Genomic DNA, 21700 nt, shown 5'->3' on the forward strand with positions numbered 1-21700 from the left:
TCATCACCTCCCTGCATGGTAAAGTGTCTCCTACCTCCCCCCAGGAATCCCAGACATCTGTTGTACACAACCCAGCTGACGGCACCAAGGTAAGCCCGCCTTCTCCCACCACTAGCCACCAGCCGCTAACACTCGCTGGGAAGTCGTGGAGGATTTTCTCTAAATTACTTTATACATTGCTGTCAACTACAACTAGAATGACTCTTTGGGGCACCTCGATAGCACAGTTGGTAGAACGGGCGCCCGTATAACAAGGCTGAGTCCTAACCGCGGCGGCCCGGGTTTCAATCCAACGTGTGGCCATTTCCACATGTCTCCCGCTCTCCCCCTTTCTAGACTATCCACTGTCCTATAAATACAGGCTTGAAAAATGGCAAAAAATAAAATAATCTTTATAATGACTCTTTGTGCTTCATTGTGCACCTAATGTGAGCAGTGTGTTTCATTATGTCTCTTCCTGTTTACCAGAAGGGAGTTCACAGGAGAGCAGCTTGTAGTGAGGGGAGCTCATGTTTTAATCGATGTGAAGGTGCACCAATATGGAGACACTGGAATAAATGTAGAGTTTCAGTGTTTCATTATAATCACTTAATCAATTTAAAAATATATATTTACCGTACTGCTTGGACAGGAGGATGTTATTTTATTTTTGATTTTTGATTGATTTTTATTCTGTAAATCTTTTAATCTGTAAATAACTTTGTGCTTAAGTTTGACAAGTGTTATTTAAATTATTATTACTACACTAGTTGCTTAGGTTAGTTATCTCTACATTATTATGTAAAACGAAAAACTAAGAGTAAAACAATGGCTTATAGGATTTCTTAAAAACAATCCCTGCAGCCTCAAGGTGGGAATAAACCGTGTGTGTGTAATGTGTCACTAGAAGTCTGTCTGTAAACTGCCCGTACAGCAGTCTGTTGCCCACACCGAGATCCAGAGCAGCACGTTGGGCCGCCGCGTCTCCGTAGCTCTGCTGTGAGTCCAGCCCGGACAGCTGACGGCGAGGACCGAGCAGCGAGCCCCGAGCCCCGAGCCCCGAGCGGAGCTCTCTCCATCCACTCCCCGGCAGGGGTTTGAATACTGCCGCTGCCGCGCGCCCCAGGCAGCCCCGACCCTCGCTCAGCTGTCCGGACTGACCCACGGCAGGACTACGGTGGCGTGCAGCCAGCGGTCTGACTCGCTGCTCTGGATTCCGGTGCAACGGACCGCTGTACAGGTTTACAGGCAGGCTTCTAGTGCCGCGACAGACTGGTGCACCGCGTCCTTCAGGGCTGCTACAACAAGCTAACTGTTGCGTTAGCTAACACTAGCAGCTAGCTACAGCTCGATAAAAAGGTCTCAATAAAAAGGATTTGTTTTGTTATGTGTTTAAAAGAAGTTCACAATTTACACGTTATAATTCATTTCCTGATAAGCTGCTGTCTGATAGTTTACTGCCAGTTCATCAGGTACATACAGTGGTAGAGACTGAAGAGGACATCTGGACATCCTCATTGGACCAACCCGCTGTCAATCATGTACTCTGTTGGTTGTTGATTGGTAACCAGCTAAGGGAGGTTCTCCTCCCATGGAGCATCATTTGACGTGTCTTGGCCAATCAGAGACAAGCATGAAAAAAATGAAATGCATTGAGTTGATAGGAGAGGTCCCGCCTCAAGGGAGGACGGAGGGTGCTTGACCTCCCTTACCCCCCCTCGATGCCACAACCACTTCACACACAGGCTGCTTTATCCCCTCTGCCCTGCAGGGGCGCTGTTGATGCATTTTAATCACGATTTAAATAAGAGGAGAGAAAAATGATTTTATAAATGATACTGAGATTTGGTAATGGTTTATTTCAACCAATTACTCTTTTTTATATTTTGATCTCCCTCTTGCCTCTCAAAAAATAGAGGAGGAGCATATACATGAATATATATATATATATATATATATATGTGTGTATATACAGTATATATATATATATATAGTAGGGGTGGAACGATTCACAAAATTCACGGTTGGGTTTATATCACGGTTTTTGGTTCGGTTCGGTACATTTCTGTTACAGCGAGGAGGTCATGTTCTGATTCCAACATGCTTTTCATTTATTTGACAAAAATAAGTTAACAAATGTTTGCCTTAACAAAAGTATGGCTTCCATAAGGAACATAAACACTTCTTCATTTTCAAATCTTAACTGAAAGAATAGGTCTTCTACAGTCATTAGTGCAAACAAAAAATGCAGCTTTTTTATTTTCATATAAATATGATGTAATTATAGACTAAGGCCATCAACATAAATTGAAGCAAAAGCTCAACCAGAACTATATAAAAAAAGAACAGTATAACATATGTCTCAATTCCCTGATTATCAGCTCTTAATTGAATGATTAGTTTTTCCACTCACAAAGTGCAGTATTTGGAGGAATACGGTTGGATTTCTGTACCACTGTGTTATTTAAAAATAATAAATAAATAAATATAAAACACATTACAGGGATTGTGCCCCTCTCCAGTTTCCAATCTGTCACTGCTTGTGTCAGTGCTTCAGAGAGATGCTTACTGTGAGGTTCTCATAAAGGCAGCGCACCTGCAAAACGTAACTTTTTATCTCCCACTCTGGAGTGATGTGGTGGGCAGCCAGTCACAGTTCAGTAACTCTCAGTAGCCCTGAATGTCCGTCCGTCTGTAGTAAGAGCTACGTAGGCTGTGTTGGACAATTCTTTGACAATTCCTAGTCGTGTTTGCTTTGACCAATCACAGGTCATTTCATTGAGAGAGCGTTCCTATTAGCTGTGCTCCGGTCATGTGACTGGAACTTGGCGTTCCTTCACCAGATTTCACAATGGCGGCAGCGTCACAAACTTTCTAATTTTACAGCTAAACAGTACACTACAAGATGATTCTGAGAACATCTGAGGAGAGAAATAGACATTAACGTAACAGAATATTGATTCATATTTGATCAGCCCTGACTAGTTTGACTGTTTGGTCGGAGTTCGCGAGTAATTGACAGCTGACCTCAGATCAGCTCTTACTGCTCGTTTTCCTCCAGTCTGTGAAATCTTGCAGATGCCGTTAGGGGCACCGGAGGACACAGAGGAAGATGATTTATTTCAGGTCACGTTTTATAAAAATAACTGTTTTTAATCATATCTGCTCCAATCTCGCCTACTTCATCAGCTTTAAGCCTAAAAAAAGACATATTATTTTTCACAAGGAAATGTCTAATTTCTTCTGATTTTAGCAGAATCACTCCTTATTTCAGGTGAAGCGCTTCCACTATAAAACACTATTTGAAACCCTGAACTGATTATGATTAATCGCTGTAAGGCTCGATAATTATTCTGGAGGTTCCCTTCATATCCATACGGCTAATTTCAAATTTATATGAAAGAGAAAGTCCTACACGTCCCGTTTTTAACAGCAGCACATGCATACTGACAGGTATATTTTCAAATACTCATGTCAGAATTTTGACTAAAATAGGAACCAACTGCCACGCTGCTTATGTTGGTGTACAAGCTTGCAAAATACTAATGCCATTAGATATTCGAGTGTCTTAACATTGACACTTTTCTCACAAAGACTTGCTTCCTCTCGAGGAGCAGTAACATGCGCTCGCACACTCCTTCCTGTTAGATTTCAAATTGCTCCCACACTTTGCTGCTCCTATGCCGTATGTGTGGCTCTCTGCTCTTCCCCTCGCTGCTGTCCTGGCTGGTTTGTGCTCCTGGGAGGGAGTTGTCCATCCATCCATCCATCTGTCCGTCAGGTTGTCTTTGTGTCCAAAGCTTCTCAACCCCCTCTCACTAGAACATTAAAAAATGATTTGTTTTGCTATTTCTCTTTTCTCCCATCATCCGTCTTCCTCTCTTGCCACCTCTTCTCTGTCTTTCCCTCCGCTCTCTGTCTGACAGGGCTCCACAGAGAGCTGTAATAACACAGAAGAGGAGGAGACTAAAGGTAGGAAAGGTACTTGTCCAGCTTTCACCTAATATGCCTTGTCTTTTTGTTCACCTTATATTTTGTCAAGTTGTTGTCACTGTGTTGAACTCCAGATCAGATAGAGACAGATTACAATATATTTCTTCACTTTATATTTGATATAATGCATGTATGCTGGGTAGAAGTTTCAGGCAACAGTCAGGTCAGTTAAGGTAGTGGAGGCTCGGAGATCCAGTAAGTTTAGTAGTTGAAAAAAGACCAGCCCAGTCGCACAGCAGTTAGTGAAATAGTCACAAAATGTAATGTATTGATTTGTGTACATAGACCCGAAATTCAAATGTTTTTCGAGCTGGTCAACACAAAATAAATTTGTATGTAATCCACGTAATTATGAACCTGGGAGTATTGAGAGCGGCGAACGCTGCTTATAGAGAGATGGTTGGTGTGGATGGCTGGGTCAAAAAACACAGGAGACCGGTGTTCGTGTTCCGTGTGAAACCACAAGTCAGAGTTGATTAATTTGTCTTGTAACTTCCGTACTTCAGTTACAGCACTTCTGGAGTTATTTTTCCCCAAACCATAAAGCTAACTAAGTAGTTGTTGTCCCATAACTTCCGTACTGAAGTTACGCCACTTCGCTTCCCAAATCGCAATCTTTTCCTAAACCTAACTAAGTGGTTTGTTACAACCTAACCAAGTCGATCCTTTCCTAAACCTAACTAAGTAGTTTGTTGCCTAAGCCTAACCAAGTTGATCCTTTCCTAAACCTAACTAAGTAGTTTTATTTTGAAAAGACTGGAGCGGAAATTGACACGTGCGTCACGTGGTGCTGAACGTTCGTAGGAAAATGCACGAAAAATACGTTGTTGAAAGCCGGGCTGAGCGTCACGAAAAGGGAAATTGGTGTCCATGTACATGAATCAAATAGATGAAATTGACTATTTGATGAAGTGCCGTGAGACTCTGTTGAAATGACAGAGGCCGTTGAGCATCAAAGACAGATGTGACGTGAAGACTTGAACACTGTGCATGTATGGGGACTGATAACAACGCTGATATCTCAGAGAATAGCCTTTTGCTGTTTGCTGTCTCCATTTACATCCTGTTCAGTTGCTCCAGAGCAAAACGCCAAACCTCTGGGCCACATTTTCATCGTTAGTGTGCGTGAGTGTGTGTGTGTGCATGATCACTGACATGCAATCAAGAGGCTGTTGTTCCCTATTCTTCTCTCAGGTTGGATGCACTCATTTATACAAGTTGCATTGGATGCCATCATCTGCTAAATGAATGTAATATAATTTATCTTGTCTACTAAGAAATACAAACTCAAATACTTACGCGAGGATGCATCATCTCCTCCATATACTGTATACAATCAGAGTGAAGTCCCCCCCCTAACACAAAGTCACAAGGCTAACATAGGAAAGGTCTCTAAGATGAAGCATAGAATGTCAAGTTTTCTGCAGCCTGTTGCACCAGCTGATCGTAAGTTTGAGTTAAATGAACTCTAACTGCTATGGTATAACCAGTAGGGCTGCCCCCCCCTTAGTCGACTGAGATTTCTTTACTAAATTTATCTCTTTTTTTGGCTTTTTTCATGCTGCATGACTTATTAGCACATCTCTGGTAAAAACAAGATTTAAAATGGTGCTTTGGTGTGATTCTTTGTCAATTTAACAGCTCTGTTGATTAAATCAACTAATCGATTAGTTGACAAGATGGTGTGTTAGTGGACTAAGAATTTCTTTGGGAGAGGGCAGCCCTGAAATGAACACTGCTGCTACTGTTACATTATAACTAGTAGGGCTGCACAATTAATCCAAATTTGATCGAAATCGCAATGCCGCCTACTGCACTTATCAAATCACAGGAGGCGTGATATTTGTTGAAGGTGAAATATGGTCAAAATACCATTTTAAATGAAATATTGTGCTGCAGAGATGTCCTGGCCCACGAATCATATTCTACAGACTTAAGAGAACTTTGTTTGATACAGATCCCTGCAAAAATCACACCTTAATAATTTTAATGTTTTTCAATGAAAATGAGAATTATAACGTAAAAATGATCATTCCCTCTAATATCGCAAACCATATCAGTCAAAATAATCGCAATTAGGTACTGTATTTTTTCAAAATTGGTCAGCCTTAGTAATACGTCACTCCGATCAGTTGCACGCTCCCTGCTCACGCTACAATGTGAGTTATTTAACCTAACAATGTTGTACAGAGTGATGTTTCATCAGTCAAGCGGTGTATTTCAAATGAACACATCGTAAAAATAAGTGTTCTGCACTCGTATATTCCACATAATGGCCAATACTTCGCTTTTAACATCTGGTTTTCTTTGACTAATCACAATAACATTGAAGTAGAACAGTATGTGTGTGGGGTAGTAGCTAGGGGTGTAACGATTCATCTACTACATCGATGTATCGATTTATATTCCTATGATACAACTACATCGATAGGTACTCGGCAAGTTGTTCTTCATGGGGGACGTATATCGATATAAAATCGATTTGAAACGCAAAAATCTATTGTATCGATATTAAGGATTTGCACCTTGTATTTAAGGACTACAAATGTTATATGAAAATGTTTTTAAGCACTTGTATTACCAAGAAAAACTCTGGTTCTCCAGACATGCGTCAGCTCTGCCCTCTGCAGCGCGAGCATGCATCCATGGCGTGCATGCAGACGAACGGAGCTCCTCCTCTCTCACCCGGTAGAGGCTGGGGGGAGACGGGCGTCGGTCTGCATGAGACAGGGGCGGCTTCACCCGCAGGCGCTTTCCCCGTGCGCTGTCGGTTTTGGTGGTTTACTGTAGGTGGACTACTTGATTACTATAAGCAGATTATTTAAACAGCGTTTGTAGAGGAATGATTCTTGTCCCAAGTTGTTTGATTACTATCAGCTGTTTGATCACTATCAGCTGTTTGATCACTATCAGCTGTTTGATCACTATCAGCTGTTGATCACTATCAGCTGTTTGATTACTATCAGCTGTTTGATCACTATCAGCTGTTTGATCACTATCAGCTGTTTGATCACTATAAGCGGTTGATCTCTGTATTATTGCTCTACTGTTAATACTGAAAATGAGAACAGAAGCAGCAGGTTAAACCACTGTTCATTTGACTTGAATAGAAGTTGGTTTATTATATGTAGTGTTAAATATTGCACTGCCTTGTATCTGGAGAACTGAAGCAGCAGGTCCTGCAGTTGCACTTTTTATTATTTTCTAATAAAAGCTGTATGTATTTGCCATTAATCATTGTTTACTTGTTTATATCCATAATTATTTTATCCCTGATTCCCTCACAAGAAAAACTTTGAAGAATCCTGACCTGCTCTGTCCAGTATCACATATTTATTTCAGTCACACTGACTGAATCTTTGGCAAAAAAAGTTACTGTATCCATTTCAAATCATTGAATCGTATCGGATCGTATCGCTCTAGATGAGCCAAATATCGTCCTGAATCGTATCGGAACCATGGAAATCGTATCGTATCGTATCGTTGCAGAAACGTATCGTTACACCCCTAATAGTAGCCCATTGGTTACACAATGGAGCAATAGTAATATCAAGTGGTGATGAATAATGAATAACACAAATTGTTTCTCATATCCCTCCTCAATGATCTAATTCAACATTTTTTTAAGTCACAACCTAGTGTAACTCATAAAAGTTTCATACGGTAATATTTTGCATCACTGCTTGCCGGAATAGACACCGAGCCGTCAGTGTGGTGAATATCAAAAGACTGTAGACTGCTGCTGCAACAGGCTGCTGATCTCCATGTGGCCTTGATGCTCGTGAATAAAGCCTCTTAAAGGGACTGTTTGTAAGAATCAGAAATGTCTTGTTAACAGCGACACCTGTGGCCGTTAAGTCAACGAAAGTCAGCGTCGGGCTCACGCTTGTGCTTGCTCTACATAGACATGAAGGAGCATCGCTCAACACACTGAGGAGACACATGTCAACTAAAAGCATAATATCACTCTATATTTCAGCTGCTTGGCAGTAATGTTAGCTGACCAGACGAAGGTCTCTCCATGAATCAATGCTGATCCTAGTGTTGGCTTTTCCTGCTTCAGCCTCCTGAGGAATCCTGAGGGAACAGAGGAGTCGCCGGAGTTTTGGTCGGAGACGATAACGTTTCTCTCTGCTGAGCCCCTTCACTTCACAAGACACGGGAAACCTCTGTTGGTCTGGAGGAGCTGCAGCAGTTATTTCTGCACAAACGTCCACTGTACATTCACTAGATATTCTCAGAGCTAAACTAACTCTTCTGCAGTGTGGAGTGTGCGCGCATGCACGTGAGAGTGGAGCGAAAGAGTGAGAACGAGCGCGGTGTGTGAGTGAATGCAGGCAGAGGAGCAGAGTACAGCAGAGACTCCGGTCCTGGAGACCAAAGCTACGGTCTCCCCCGCGTCCTCCGACCGCGGCCAACACTGTTTAACAGACGGGCTTCACTAGATACAACCAAGAGGTTTTGGTGCTTCACTGTAGTTTGTGTTGGAGTCTGAGTCTGAACAGCGTAGACACACGCGAGCACGCATGGGACACCGACCCGGATTGATTTATACGTGTAAGAAGTTACAAACAGTCCCTTTAAAAGTGACCTGAGAGGTTTGACTACAATTAAACTAGTTTGTTTGTCCAGTTTATTGTTTCTTACTTTCTGGTGTCTGAATCAGTCTGTGTGTGTGCAGTTGGTCTCCACCTCACTGCTCTCCGTATCAGTGTGGCTTCCCTAGCTTGTTGTGATACTAGACACTATAGCTGAAACATTTAGTCAATCGATTTAGTAGCTGATGGACGGAAAATGAATCAACAACCATTATGAATGTTTGAAGCAGAAATCAAATCCTAAATCTTCTCAAAAGTGAGGATTTGCTGCTTTTCTTTATTTTTGTGTGTACATTTAAATTTGAATACTTTGGGATTTTTTTCTCAAATAAAACAAGCAATTTGAAGATAAGCTGTGGGAACTTGTGACTAGGGCTGCAATTAACAATCATTTTCGTTATCGATTAATCTGCCAATAATTTTCTCAGTAAATCGTTTTGTCTATAATATGTCAGAATAAAATACCTGTTAATACCTGTCACTAGTTCCCCTCTGCCCCCTTTTGCTGCCATCTACTGGCACCCAGGCCTGACTACAAGCTACAGTTCCCCCTCTACACTGAGACAGCGGTCGAAAAGTATTTTATGCTTAAGAAGGTTCCTAACGGAGTGAAAAGACCCAGAAGTATCTGAGTGGCAGCCATGATAAGAGCTGTTTGAATGCTCTAAATGCTGAGGAAAGGCGCTTCAATGCTGCCTTACTTATCTCCTTTAGCAGAGGATACACTGGACCATCCTTTACCAAAGGAAAGGAGATAATGCCATCCCACAATTCCTTGCGGCTGCAACATTTAAAGCCATGCATCATTTGGCCGTTCATGAAAACAAACCTTGCATAGATTTAACAATTCTTTTCATACAGTCATATAGTAATGGGGATTCATGTTGATAGATAGGAGTGGACAGGAGTTTATCACTATAAATCAGTAAAAAACAAAACAAGTATAACAAATAAAACAGAAAATAAAGAACAAACTGTCAATAAACAAATTCTCATAACAACATAAATAATCAACACTAAATGTAACATGTCCCAAAAGGAGAAGGAAGAAAACTTTAGTGACTGGTAGCCTATATTCCTTTTTAATTTCAATTCAGGTTGGGGACATTTGCAGTGTTATGGCAGCAAAGAAGATAATACAATAACAAGAAGCATCAGTTAAATAAGCAAGACAGGCCTAGGATAAATAATTGTACAGTAAAAAAAAAAAGCTAAATATAACTAGAATGGCACTCGAAGAGCGCAGACCTCCGCCAAGGTGCGTAACTTTAAAACCAGATCCCAGCTCCCAGCTGGCGGTACCGTGAGGTGGTCGGCTTGTTATTAACACGGTGTGTTTCCATGTAACGTTTCGGCGGATGCCTCTCATTCAGCAGCCTTGTTATGTCTGTATAACGTTACACTACGGTGTCTCTCATCCCGTCATCTACCGCTTTGTTCTTTCTCACCGCGGACGGCCAGTAGCTCCCGCCGCACCTCGATGTCTCGCCACACATCCACACACGTGGATGCTTCTGCTCTCAGAAGGAGGCGGGGTCACTCGTCATCAACGCGTCATCAGTTACACTGCGCATGTGTTCTACCCTGTGGTCTTAATGCTCAGGCTGATCGGAATACTTAAAAAAATTCCTGAATCCGTACCATGATCCGGATCGCCAACAAAAATTTTGGGATTGTTCATTGTGCTGACCTCATACCCTCCCCCCCTCCCCCCCCACCCCCCTCACCTCCCCTCATTTCCCCTCCAAACGATTTCATGGTTGGAGTAATCCTGCTAACAGACAGATAAACAAACAAATGGATGGTTGAATGGTTAGGCAGTGACCCGAATAGTTAAGGATAGGCATTGACCTTGAATAGTTAAGGTTAGGCATTGACCTTGAATAGTTAAGGTTAGGCATTGACCTTGAATAGTTAAGATTAGGCATTGACCCTGAATGGTTAAGGGTAGGCATTGACTTTGAATAGTTAAGGTTAGGATAAATCGTCAGGCAGCGAATCTCGCGAGAGTTTTTGCAGATCTCAGATCAGATTTTGTAATTTGCGGGCTCCCTTCTAGACACAACCTTTCATCACCGCGGCAGACATCGTCGCATCATAATTACGGGGCCTCATGGAAGTTCAGTTGGATTCTTGTCTTCTCCTGAGTCCTTATGAACTGTCCTTCACATCTTTCCTTGACCTCATGGCGTTGTCCATCGAGGTCAAGGAAAAGTGGTTAGGAAAAGACATTTTTTGACTTTTCGACTGCAGCCTGAGTGACTGGAGTCTAATTTCCTACAATAATTGCTTCCTATACTTTGTGCAGAATAAAACATGTTAATTACCATGTAAATAGTTCTATACCTGGTACCTCAGCTTTGTTAATATAACTTAATTTGATTGGAATAACTGTACCTGCCTGCTGCAGCTGGTCCCCAGCAGGAGGCTGATAGCAGCCCCAGTGTCCCTCAGACCAGTCCAGCTCAGAGCTCCTGTCCTGAACCAGAGTCCGCTTTGGTGCACCCCTCAGGCATCAGCTGCAACCTGCAGCAGAGTAAGTGCCAGGCAGGTTGTGCAGTGCTTATGAAGAGGCTCCTGATCCAGTGTTCATACCGTCTGCTCTAACGTTCTGTGCCACCTGATGGCAGAAGGTTTGAGGACTCAGAGTTACAGAGTTAGATGCAGGTGTGGAGGATTTGCTAGCTGGCTTTAGTGGCTCAGCAGCTGCATGTTCAGTGTTTATGCATTCACTTTGTGCTGTTCTAGTGTGATATTTTCCTAATGAATTGATGAATAAATTGCAGTGGATTTTATTTGTGTGTGTGTGTGTGTGTGTGTGTGTGTGTGTGTGTGTGCACGTTGTCAGTTGAGACCGGTCATCTTAGTTGAAGTTTCTGTATTTTAATGGCTTTCTCAACCATTTGTTTGGGCCCGTTTTGAGCTGTGATATCTTGAAAATGTGTTGTTGCCTTAACTCAACGTGCCAGACGTTAGAGGCAGCTTCCTTCCAGGAAGATAGCAGAAGAAGATTCACTGTTAGCATGTACACCGTTTATGAAGTTTCATAAGTAATTAGTTTAGTTTACGAGGGTTTGCTGAACAGAATGATGTAAATGAATACCCCACCCCCCCAAAAAAATGTGATGACTGTGACATCATTTTCTAAAAATATGCTCTATTGATGTTGATTTAAAAAAGAAAAAAATACAGAATATAAAGTCTTCATACTGACTGTTGTTTGATAAATCAAATGTTATTTAATTGAATATTTTTAAATGAGTGTCATTTTTGGACTCTTTTTAAACACGTTCACTGTAAATAAAGTGAGCAATGAGTTTATGGTGATAATATTAGTAGTAATGATTCAACAAAGTCAACTCTAAGCATAACACCAGTTGATGGACAGTGACAAACCTCACTCTGATCATAGGAGCAATGCAACTGCTGCCCTGAGGTTGTGTCCAACTGTCAGCGATGGTTTCCAGAAAATAAACTAGATCGGGTTCCATAAAGACTGAACTGCAGATTACATCATATTTTTTATGAGGCATTTTAGGTATTTTCATAAGACACTTTTTATTCATCTTTAAAACATGCAGTGTGATGTGTTGTGTACACCCTGTACACAACACATCACACTGTCCACTGTTTTCAAATGTCACTGTCATTGTTACCAGAGGCGGTGCCTCTCATGTGATGAACTTATTCCAAATGTCAGAGGTTTCAGTGAATTCAGGCAGAGCATGAGGAGCACTATTTGTATGTTCAACTTCCAAATGGTGTTTAACCGCTGCTGGTTGTCTTCCCTCCTCCTTTCTGTTTTCAGCTCGTAAACAAGAGATAATAAAGATGACAGAGCAGTTGATTGAAGCCATCAACAATGGGGATTTCGAGGCTTACACGTAAGTTTGCATAAGCCTCTTAAACAATACAAGTCATCATCTTTTAAGTGTCTTGATTTAGGTTCAGTTTTTTGCCTTGTTGAGAGCATTTTGTCACTGATAACACAAAACTTGATTTTCCTGTGATGTACATACATTAAAACACACCGTGATCTCACCAAAGCTGTAAAATTCATGCCATCAGTTCTGCAGTATTTAGTTCTCCACATTCTACAACACAGGATACATTCTTGAGCTTAAGGTTATTTATTTTGTCCACTGACAGGAGAATCTGTGACCCTGGACTGACTTCATTTGAGCCAGAGGCTCTGGGAAACCTGGTGGAGGGCATGGACTTCCACAAGTTCTACTTTGAGAACCGTAAGTTGCTCAGTGTTGGGTATTGTTTATGTCTGCATCTACATTAAGACAAAGAGCTGCTGTGGAAAAGAGCGGCCAGAGTGTCACCTGAGCCAGAGACTGTAGCTTTGCCCACATTAAGGTTCCCTGTGAAGTTTTCTTACACAAAAGTTTTTTATATTCAGTAATTCTCACCAAATGCATTGTGTCAGACCTAAGAGTAAATCTATTTTCTTTTACAGAAAACATTTGAAAAGCAATTTTTTCTTTAAAAAAAACTACTTAATTGACTATATTGCAGATTAATTGACTAGTCGTTGCATCTGTCCTTTCATTCCTTTAGAAATCTTTGATATAAATGTATCAGTGGCAGGTATATTAACCCCTTAAACACTGCAGTGTGTCCACCTTTACAAACATGTTTTTGCTGTTATGAACAGAACTTAAAATTCAAGTGGAGTTTCCAAACACACATGAAAATATCCATTTATTCAAATGCATTTTTAAATTCATTAACCCCTCCGTTCTCCAACAGTAGACTATGCTAAATGCTCTCAAATTGGGTCCCTAGCTACACATTGACACCTGACAGCTGAACTGCACATTTCCATCCCAACAGTGCTGAGTAAAAACAGCAAGCCAGTGCACACCACCATCCTCAACCCCCACGTCCATCTGATCGGTGAGGACGCCGCGTGCATCGCTTACATCCGCCTGACGCAGTACATGGACGGCCAGGGCCGGCCACGCTCCTGCCAGTCAGAGGAGACGCGTGTGTGGCATCGCCGCGATGCCAAATGGCTCAACGTGCACTTCCACTGCTCAGGAGCACCGGCTGCACCCCTGCAGTGAACTGACAGCCCAGGCCCCGGTAAGATGATAACACCTCACTATTATGACAGTCTGAAGTTGCATGCTACTTGTAAGGACTGTGGTAGACCAGGGCCAGCATAGGATTGAGGGCCGCACAGGAAAAGTGCACATAGAAAACAAAATAGCTTTTCCATTTGACATACCAGTATGACTTTTCATGACTTTTATGCCATATTATAATATGACTTTTTTATAGCATACTCTACTATGACTTTTCATTGCTCTTTTTATGGCATACTATACTATGACTTTTTATGGCATTCTATACTATGACTTTTCATTGCTCTTTTTATGGCATACTATACTATGACTTTTGTGGGATACTGTAATATTACTTTTTTATGACATACTATACTATGACTTTTTAATTTTTTTTCGACATATTAAACTGTGACTTTTTAAAAAAAGATTCATTGATATACAATGTTTTTTTTACTTACCATAGTATGATTTTTTTTTTTTTTTACATACAAACTGACATTTTTATGATTTCATAAAATTACTATACTATGACCTTTTTATTTTTTTCAACATGACTATGACTTTTCTTGGACATACTATACTCTGACTTTATTTATTTTCAACATACTATACTATGACATTTTTTATTTTTTCGACTTCCTATACTATGACTTTTTTCCAACATACTATACTATGCCTTTTTTTTACTTACTATACGATGACTTTTTTTAATTTTTCAACAAACTTTACTATCCCTTTTTTATTTTTTGACATACTATGACTTTTTGACATACTATGACTTTTTTTCGACCTACTAAACTATGACTTGTTTTCAAAATACTATGCTATGACTTTTGACTATGTTCTTTTTTAACAAAGTATACCTTTTTTATTTTTTGCGACATACTATACTATGACTTTTTTTTTAAAATATTCAATGATATACAATGATTTTTTTTTTTTAGACATACTATAATGGGACTTTTTTCGACTTACTTTAGTATCATTTTTATTCCTTTTTTCGATGTAATATACTATGACTTTTTTTCTACATACTATACTATGACTTTTTTTGATTGACTATACTATGACTTTTTCTTAACATACTATACCTTTTATATTTTTTTCGACATACTGTACTATGACTATTTTTTTTTTAATTTCTACTTACTATACAATAATTTATTTTTTCTTACTATAGTATGAATCTTTTTAATTTTTTCAGTATAATATATACTGTGACTTTTTAAATTTTTTCGACATACTATACTATGATTTTTTCATTTTTAACATACAATGCTATGACTTTTTTATTATTTCAACATACTATACTATGTCTTTTATTCGACATACTATACTATGACTTTTTCCATTTTTTTGACATACTACACTACGACTTTTTTATGATTTCAACATACTATACTATGACTTTTTTATGATTTCAACGTTCTATACTATGACTTTTTTTATGATTTCAACATACTGTACTATGACTTTTTTTTTTAATTTTGACATACTATACTATGATTTTTTCATTTTTAACATACAATGCTATGACTTTTTTATTATTTCAACATACTATACTATGTCTTTTATTCGACATACTATACTATGACTTTTTCCATTTTTTTGACATACTACACTACGACTTTTTTATGATTTCAACATACTATACTATGACTTTTTTATGATTTCAACGTTCTATACTATGACTTTTTTTATGATTTCAACATATTGTACTATGACTTTTTTTTTTAATTTCGACATACTATACAATAATTTCTTTTTACTTACTATAGTATGAATCTTTTTTATTCTTTTGGCATACTATATACTGTGACTTTTTTAATTTTTTCGACATACTATACTATGATTTTTTAATTTTCAACATACTATACTATGACTTTTTTATTTTCAACATACTATACAATTACTTTTTTAACATATTATACTATGACTTTTTTAACTAACTATACTTTGACTTTTTTAACTTACTATACTATGACATTTTATTTTTTTGACATCCTATACTATGACTTTTTTCGACATCTGTACTATGCTTTTTTTTTTTTTTTACATACAATACTGACACAACAATGACTTTTTTATGATTTCAACATATTATGCTATGACTTTTACATTTTTTAGACAAACTGACATTTTTATAATTTCATAAAATTACTATACTATGATCTTTTTATTTTTTTCGACATGACTATGACCTTTCCTGGACATACTATATTCTGACTTTTTATTTTTTTGACGTTCTATACTATGACTTTTTTTTTACATACTTAACTATGACATTTTTATTTTTTTGACATTTTATGACCTTTTTTGACATTCTATACTATGACTTTTTTATGATTTCAACATACTACACTGACGTTTTTATGATTTCAACATACTATACTATAACTATTTAATGTTTTTCGACAAACTATACTATGACTATTTAATGTTTTTCGACAAAATATAATATGACTTTTTTATTATTTCATAAAATGACTTTACTATCCTTTTTTTTTTTTTTTTACTTTTCTGGGAAATACTTTACTCTGACTTTTTATTTTTTGAACGTCTTATACTATTTTTTACATACTTAACTATGACTTTTTTATTATTTCAACATACTATACTATGACCTTTCTTCGATATACTATACTATGACTTTTTCAATTTTTTTGACATACTACACTATGACTTTTTTATGATTTCAACATACTATACTATGACTTTTTCATTTTTTCCGACATACGTATCGTATGTCGGAAAAAATTATGACTTTTCTGGGACATGCTATACTCTTACTATTTATTTTTTCAAAGTCCTATACTATGACTTTTTTTATGATTTCAACATATGACTTTTTCCATTTTTTTGACATACTACGCTATGACTTTTTAATTTTTTTCGACATACTATGACTTTTTTTTTACACACTATACTATGATCTTTTTTATTTGACTTTTTCTTAACATACTATACCTTTTATATTTTTTCGACATATTGTACTATGACTTTTTTTTAAAATTTCGACATACTATACAATAATTTCTTTTTACTTACTATAGTATGAATCTTTTTTATTTTTTTGGCATACTATATACTGTGACTTTTTTAATTTTCTCGACATACTATACTATGATTTTTTCATTTTCAACATACTATGCTATGACTTTTTTTATTTTCAACATACTATACTATGACTTTTTTATTTTCAACATACTATGCTATGACTTTTTTATTTTCAACATACTATACTATGACTTTTTTATTTTCAACATACTATACAATGACTTTTTTATTTTCAACATACTATACTATGACTTTTTTATTTTCAACATACTATGCTGTCTTTTTTTAGTTTTTTTCAACATACTATACTATGACTTTTTTATTTTTTCGACGTCCTATGGTATGACTTTTTTTTACAACATAGTAACTATGAATTTTATTTTTTAGACATTCTATACTTTTTTCGACATACTTGACAGTAACTTTTATTTAATTTTTTTGACATACTATACTCTGACTTTTTTTTCGATATACTAGACTGACTTTTTTTTGACATACTTTGTGACTTTTATGTTTTTGACATGCTATTCTATGACTTTCTTTTTTTTTTCGACCTCCTATACTATGACTTTTTTTTCGACATGCTGTACTATCTTTTTTTTTGACATATTAGACTATGACTTTTTAATTTTTTCGAAATATTGCAAATGACTTTTTTTATGATTTCAAAATACTATCGACATACTATACTGTGACACTTTTTTATTTCTTTCGACATACTGTACTATGACTTTTTATTTTTTAGACATATTAAACAATGACTTTTTTTATGGCATTCTATACTATGACATTTCATGATGTTTTATTAGATACTATACGAGACAGAAATCTCAGAGACAGCTATGTAAAAATCTCAACATATAAAACCTAGATACCACTAGGGCTAAATCACAGGGTACACACTAACCGTTGCATTGTTCCTTCTCCAGCTTTGCCTGAACTCTAAAGCTGTTTGGAGCATTTATTCTCCGTGGTCGGATTGGTGCTCGGATCCTGGCCGGGAAGATGCGGCTTGGAAAGCTGTAAAAACACAAAAGTGGGGAAATACATTAAAAATAATAAGAAAAATAAAATAAAAAAAGCAAATTTCAAAAGCTTGACTGAATGATCGACCACACCGACCAACACCAATCCAGTCCAACCCTAGCTAGGTGATGTTGGGGCCCGGCTCACGTCAGCCCCCTCTTGCAGATGGTGCATGCTTCTGGTGGCAACACAGGGGTGATGCTGTCCTGGTCCTAGTCTCCCATGGCCTTTATTTATCCGTCTTTGTTTTGTCTGCTATGTGGAAAAGTATTAAACCTGTTAACCTGTTATATATATAACATCAGAAAAACAAGTACACTTCACACACATAGTGAATAGAACTGGGGCATCAAGTATAATATCTTGAACAATGTGATTTCTTTTTTGTCTTGTCTTGAGAGAGCAGCAGAAGATCTACTTTAATAGAAGTATTGTTTGTTTTACAGTTCACAGCTATGTATGGGTTGGGTTTATGGGAACGGGAGCTATTAATATCTATTTATTTTGTGTAATTTGTATTATGTGTTTTTAAGCTGTTTTTACCTGAATGATGTATTTTAAAGTATTTTGTGTTGAAAAATGACTATTTTTAATCAGAGAGGGGGAATTCTATTTAATAGAATTGTGTATGATTAGATAATTATATAGGAGAAAAGGGGAACCGGGATTTACTCTTTGGGTTTAGGGAGGGGAGTTAAGCATGAGTGTTTGTTTTTTTTGCTTTGAGATCCCGAGGTGTTAATACAAAACACAAATACTCACACACCATGCATGCACACACACACACACACACACACACACACACACACACACACTTAGTTTGGAGCCAGGCCAGCTCATCCTGAAGTTGCAGAAGGCTGCCGTGCCCTGTAGTTTTTAGAGTCGAACACTGAGAGGCGCCAACGGTCAAAGTCTAAAGCTCCTCACATCTCTGAACTACCTAATCTGAAAGCACGGACGCACTCTCACGCCAAAGTTTTACTTTTCTTTATCTGTTTTATTGTTGACGTGAAGTGCGGAACAATTGAACTATCTAATGGCTTGTACTGTTTTTGCACACAACTCGATGCTGTTGTGTTCGCTCTTCTGAGGGAGTGAACCTTTCTGCAACTTCAGGTTATGCCCACCAAAATCCGTCCTGTCCACCCTACCTCTGCCCCTCTACTTCCATTATTCCTGCCTCTTTTAGGCTCCACATCCTTTGCTAAAAGCCACATTACTGTCCGCACCACGCCGTGTGATGATGATGATGTCACCCTTTACCTGTCTATTGTTCTGACTGTGTTCTTAAAATGTGTGTGTTGTCCGTCTTGGCTTGCTGTACTTCTGTGTGAAGTCCAGGAACTGTAAAAAATAGCATGTTAAAAAGGGAATGCAGCTGAAGGATTGGACAAAAAAAAAAGGGCATGATGGGAAGAGGGCTATGCCGGCTGGAGGGCTGTGGGACCTTCGCTGATGGCAATCAATGGATTTTGTCACAGTTTCTGTTGTTAATGTTGTGGCTGTAAGTGGTTTGATGTTGATATTTTTCTCTTTTGTTTTAGCCAGAAATGTAAAAAATGAGGGGTTGAAATGAATGGAGGGAGAGACTGCCACAACCGTTTTTTTACAGTCTCTGTTTCCCCCTCACACACTGATCAATACACACACACTGAATGCTGAAACTTGAGACAAGGGGACAAACATATCTGTGTGTCAGTGGTTTAAACTTTGCAGCACTGTTTTTTCACTGTGTCGTAGAAACTTTGTGAATGTGTGACTTTGTACCAGCGGAGGGGTGTCCCGTCTCTGTGCTACGCTGCTCCATAGGAACTCACGCTCTACGCAGGCTGCGGCTGGCGGTCACGCTGATGCTCCAGATCATCATGTCTATGTAGGTACACTGACACTCGAGCAGATTAAAAAAAAAGAATAGTGAATCATCTGTGCGTTTTTCTGAATGCTGTGCCCCCATTACCCCCCCGCCCACACACACACACACACGTTTTGCACCATGACAACGATGCATTGTAAAACCATTACTGAAACCATGGGATGTTTTTTATGGCTCTAAGTAGATCTGTTTGTGCTGTGGGCGCTGGCCCAGTTGTGTGTTGATGCCACCGATCTGACCAGATGCTTTCCTTTCATTGTGTATTTCCACACAGTCACAGGGATGGAAAATAAGATGCAGTTTTAAACTTTACATGTTATCTAAAAGCTGCAGTTTGCCAAAGTATTTGGACAGCTCAAAACTGCACCACTTGAAATTTCAAAATGGTCAATTCATACCACATAAATTCAATAGTCCAATGCTATAAATTCAGTGTTATTTAAGTCTAATATTGATGTTCAGCAGTAATTCTATGTCACAATTAGGTGTTTTTGTCTTATTTTTGCTTATATTCCATGGCCCGTCCACGGACGGGCCATGGACGGGCCTTAGGGATCTTAAGTGTCATTAAGATCCATTGTAATGTAATAGATTCCATCTTAACATGACAGGGTATCGACTTCAGAGTCTCACTGATGTAAATAGGATACGTGACCAAATATAAGCTTACCTTTACACACAGTAAACTTTGGGCTGATCACTGCTGCGACCTACAACAGAAAGATGATTGACAGGATGTCAGCTGACCTGCTGTCTGTTGTTTTGCTTCATATACATTTTTGTAAACTCTATAGTTTTGGCAGATGTCCACTATATGTGAGATTAAAACAGAACCTGACTGAGCTGAGGGGATGAAAACATCCTTGAAGGAGGAACATTAAAAACCACAATCTTAAACAGCGACACTATACTGTATATCCAGTTCTACAAACGGAAGAAATATGCATGTCTACTTTCTGGTCATTTTTCACTGTTAATAAACAAATGGAAATCTGTGTTACTTGCATCCTCAAGGTTATGAAACGGCGCCGTCTGAGATATCGGAATCAACTGATGTTATCTCACATTAAAATGCATAAATGATTAGCAGAAGCCTTAGCCTGTATGTAAGTCAGTTTATTGCATTGTAACCTTATACTAAAGGGGCTACATGTGTCTATACTATTTGAGTTTCAATTGGATGCTGGATTTTTTGCATGACCATGTTAATAAATATACATTAAAAACGATCACATGTTGGTTGTTCTTCATAGCTTTGTTATTATTAAAAAAATGAAAGAGTATTTTTCAAAAAATAGCATTTAAATATATTGGTGTTAATCAAAATGAATTGCAAAGTATTGCTGAAAATGCAGAAATGTGAAATGACTTGCCTAAAAATGTAAAAAGCTTAAGTGCACTGCAACCTTGAAGTTGAAATGTCAAACTGGCAGAGTTGGAAGCTGAACTATATCATCTAAAGATTAAGCGCTGAAATGCTAGAAAAGCTGGAAGCTAAACTGTAATACTGTCAAAAGTGGTACATTTAAAGTGTATTTCCTAAAAAAGCTGAAAGAAGAAATGCTTTGTATTAATATCAGACTGATGAACTGCATTGCTAAACACTAAACAAAGCATCCCGCTAAAGAGCTGAGAGCTGGAATGTATTGTCTGAAAGGGAGGGAGTTGAACAATATTGCATTGAAAAAGATGAAAAACAAACATATTACTTACACACGTGTTCAAAAAAGAAAATGATTGATGAAAATCAGATCAAAGATAAGCTGAAGTCCAAGGCATTGAAAGTGCAGACGGATTGTAAGTTTGTAGCTTATATGACCTGAAGTTTAATGACAGGTACTTTCAATTCAAGGTCTTTTATTTTGTGAGACGTATGTCCTGACATATGTATGTGAAAACAAATGATCTGGTAAATGGAAAGGTACTGAAACAGTGTGTCTGTGGATCTTTGTGGAATGTATTTGTGCATTGTGAAATAAAACAAGCAGACTGGTGACCTAATTACAAACATGTTTTAATTGGATACAATTAAAATTCTATTTTGTGAGTGAACAATTTTGTAAAAATTAACACATTAATTAGTACAAGTTTCAAAA

At 38.1% G+C, this 21700-nt stretch overlaps 1 protein-coding gene across 21 annotated transcripts in view; it reads left to right on the forward strand.

Moving 5' to 3' along the window:
* The window catches only part of camk2g2 (calcium/calmodulin-dependent protein kinase (CaM kinase) II gamma 2), a 159388-nt gene extending 138555 nt beyond the window's left edge, over positions 1–20833 (forward strand). For 7 of the 21 annotated variants that reach the window (XM_037781482.1, XM_037781489.1, XM_037781485.1 and 4 more), the window contains 5 exons: positions 3906–3960; positions 12379–12454; positions 12720–12814; positions 13413–13664; positions 17635–20833. In XM_037781482.1, the coding sequence (XP_037637410.1) occupies positions 3906–3960; positions 12379–12454; positions 12720–12814; positions 13413–13645 (459 nt within the window). In that variant the 3' untranslated portion in view covers positions 13646–13664; positions 17635–20833. Of the gene's footprint in view, positions 1–44; positions 90–3905; positions 3961–12378; positions 12455–12719; positions 12815–13412; positions 13665–17634 lie in introns of all 21 variants that reach the window. The other 14 variants (XM_037781500.1, XM_037781484.1, XM_037781481.1 and 11 more) reach the window with 3 other exon arrangements.
* The last annotated feature ends 867 nt before the right edge of the window (positions 20834–21700 follow it).

Source organism: Sebastes umbrosus, chromosome 10 (genome assembly GCF_015220745.1).
Source record: "Sebastes umbrosus isolate fSebUmb1 chromosome 10, fSebUmb1.pri, whole genome shotgun sequence".
NCBI classification, from domain to species: domain Eukaryota; kingdom Metazoa; phylum Chordata; class Actinopteri; order Perciformes; family Sebastidae; genus Sebastes; species Sebastes umbrosus.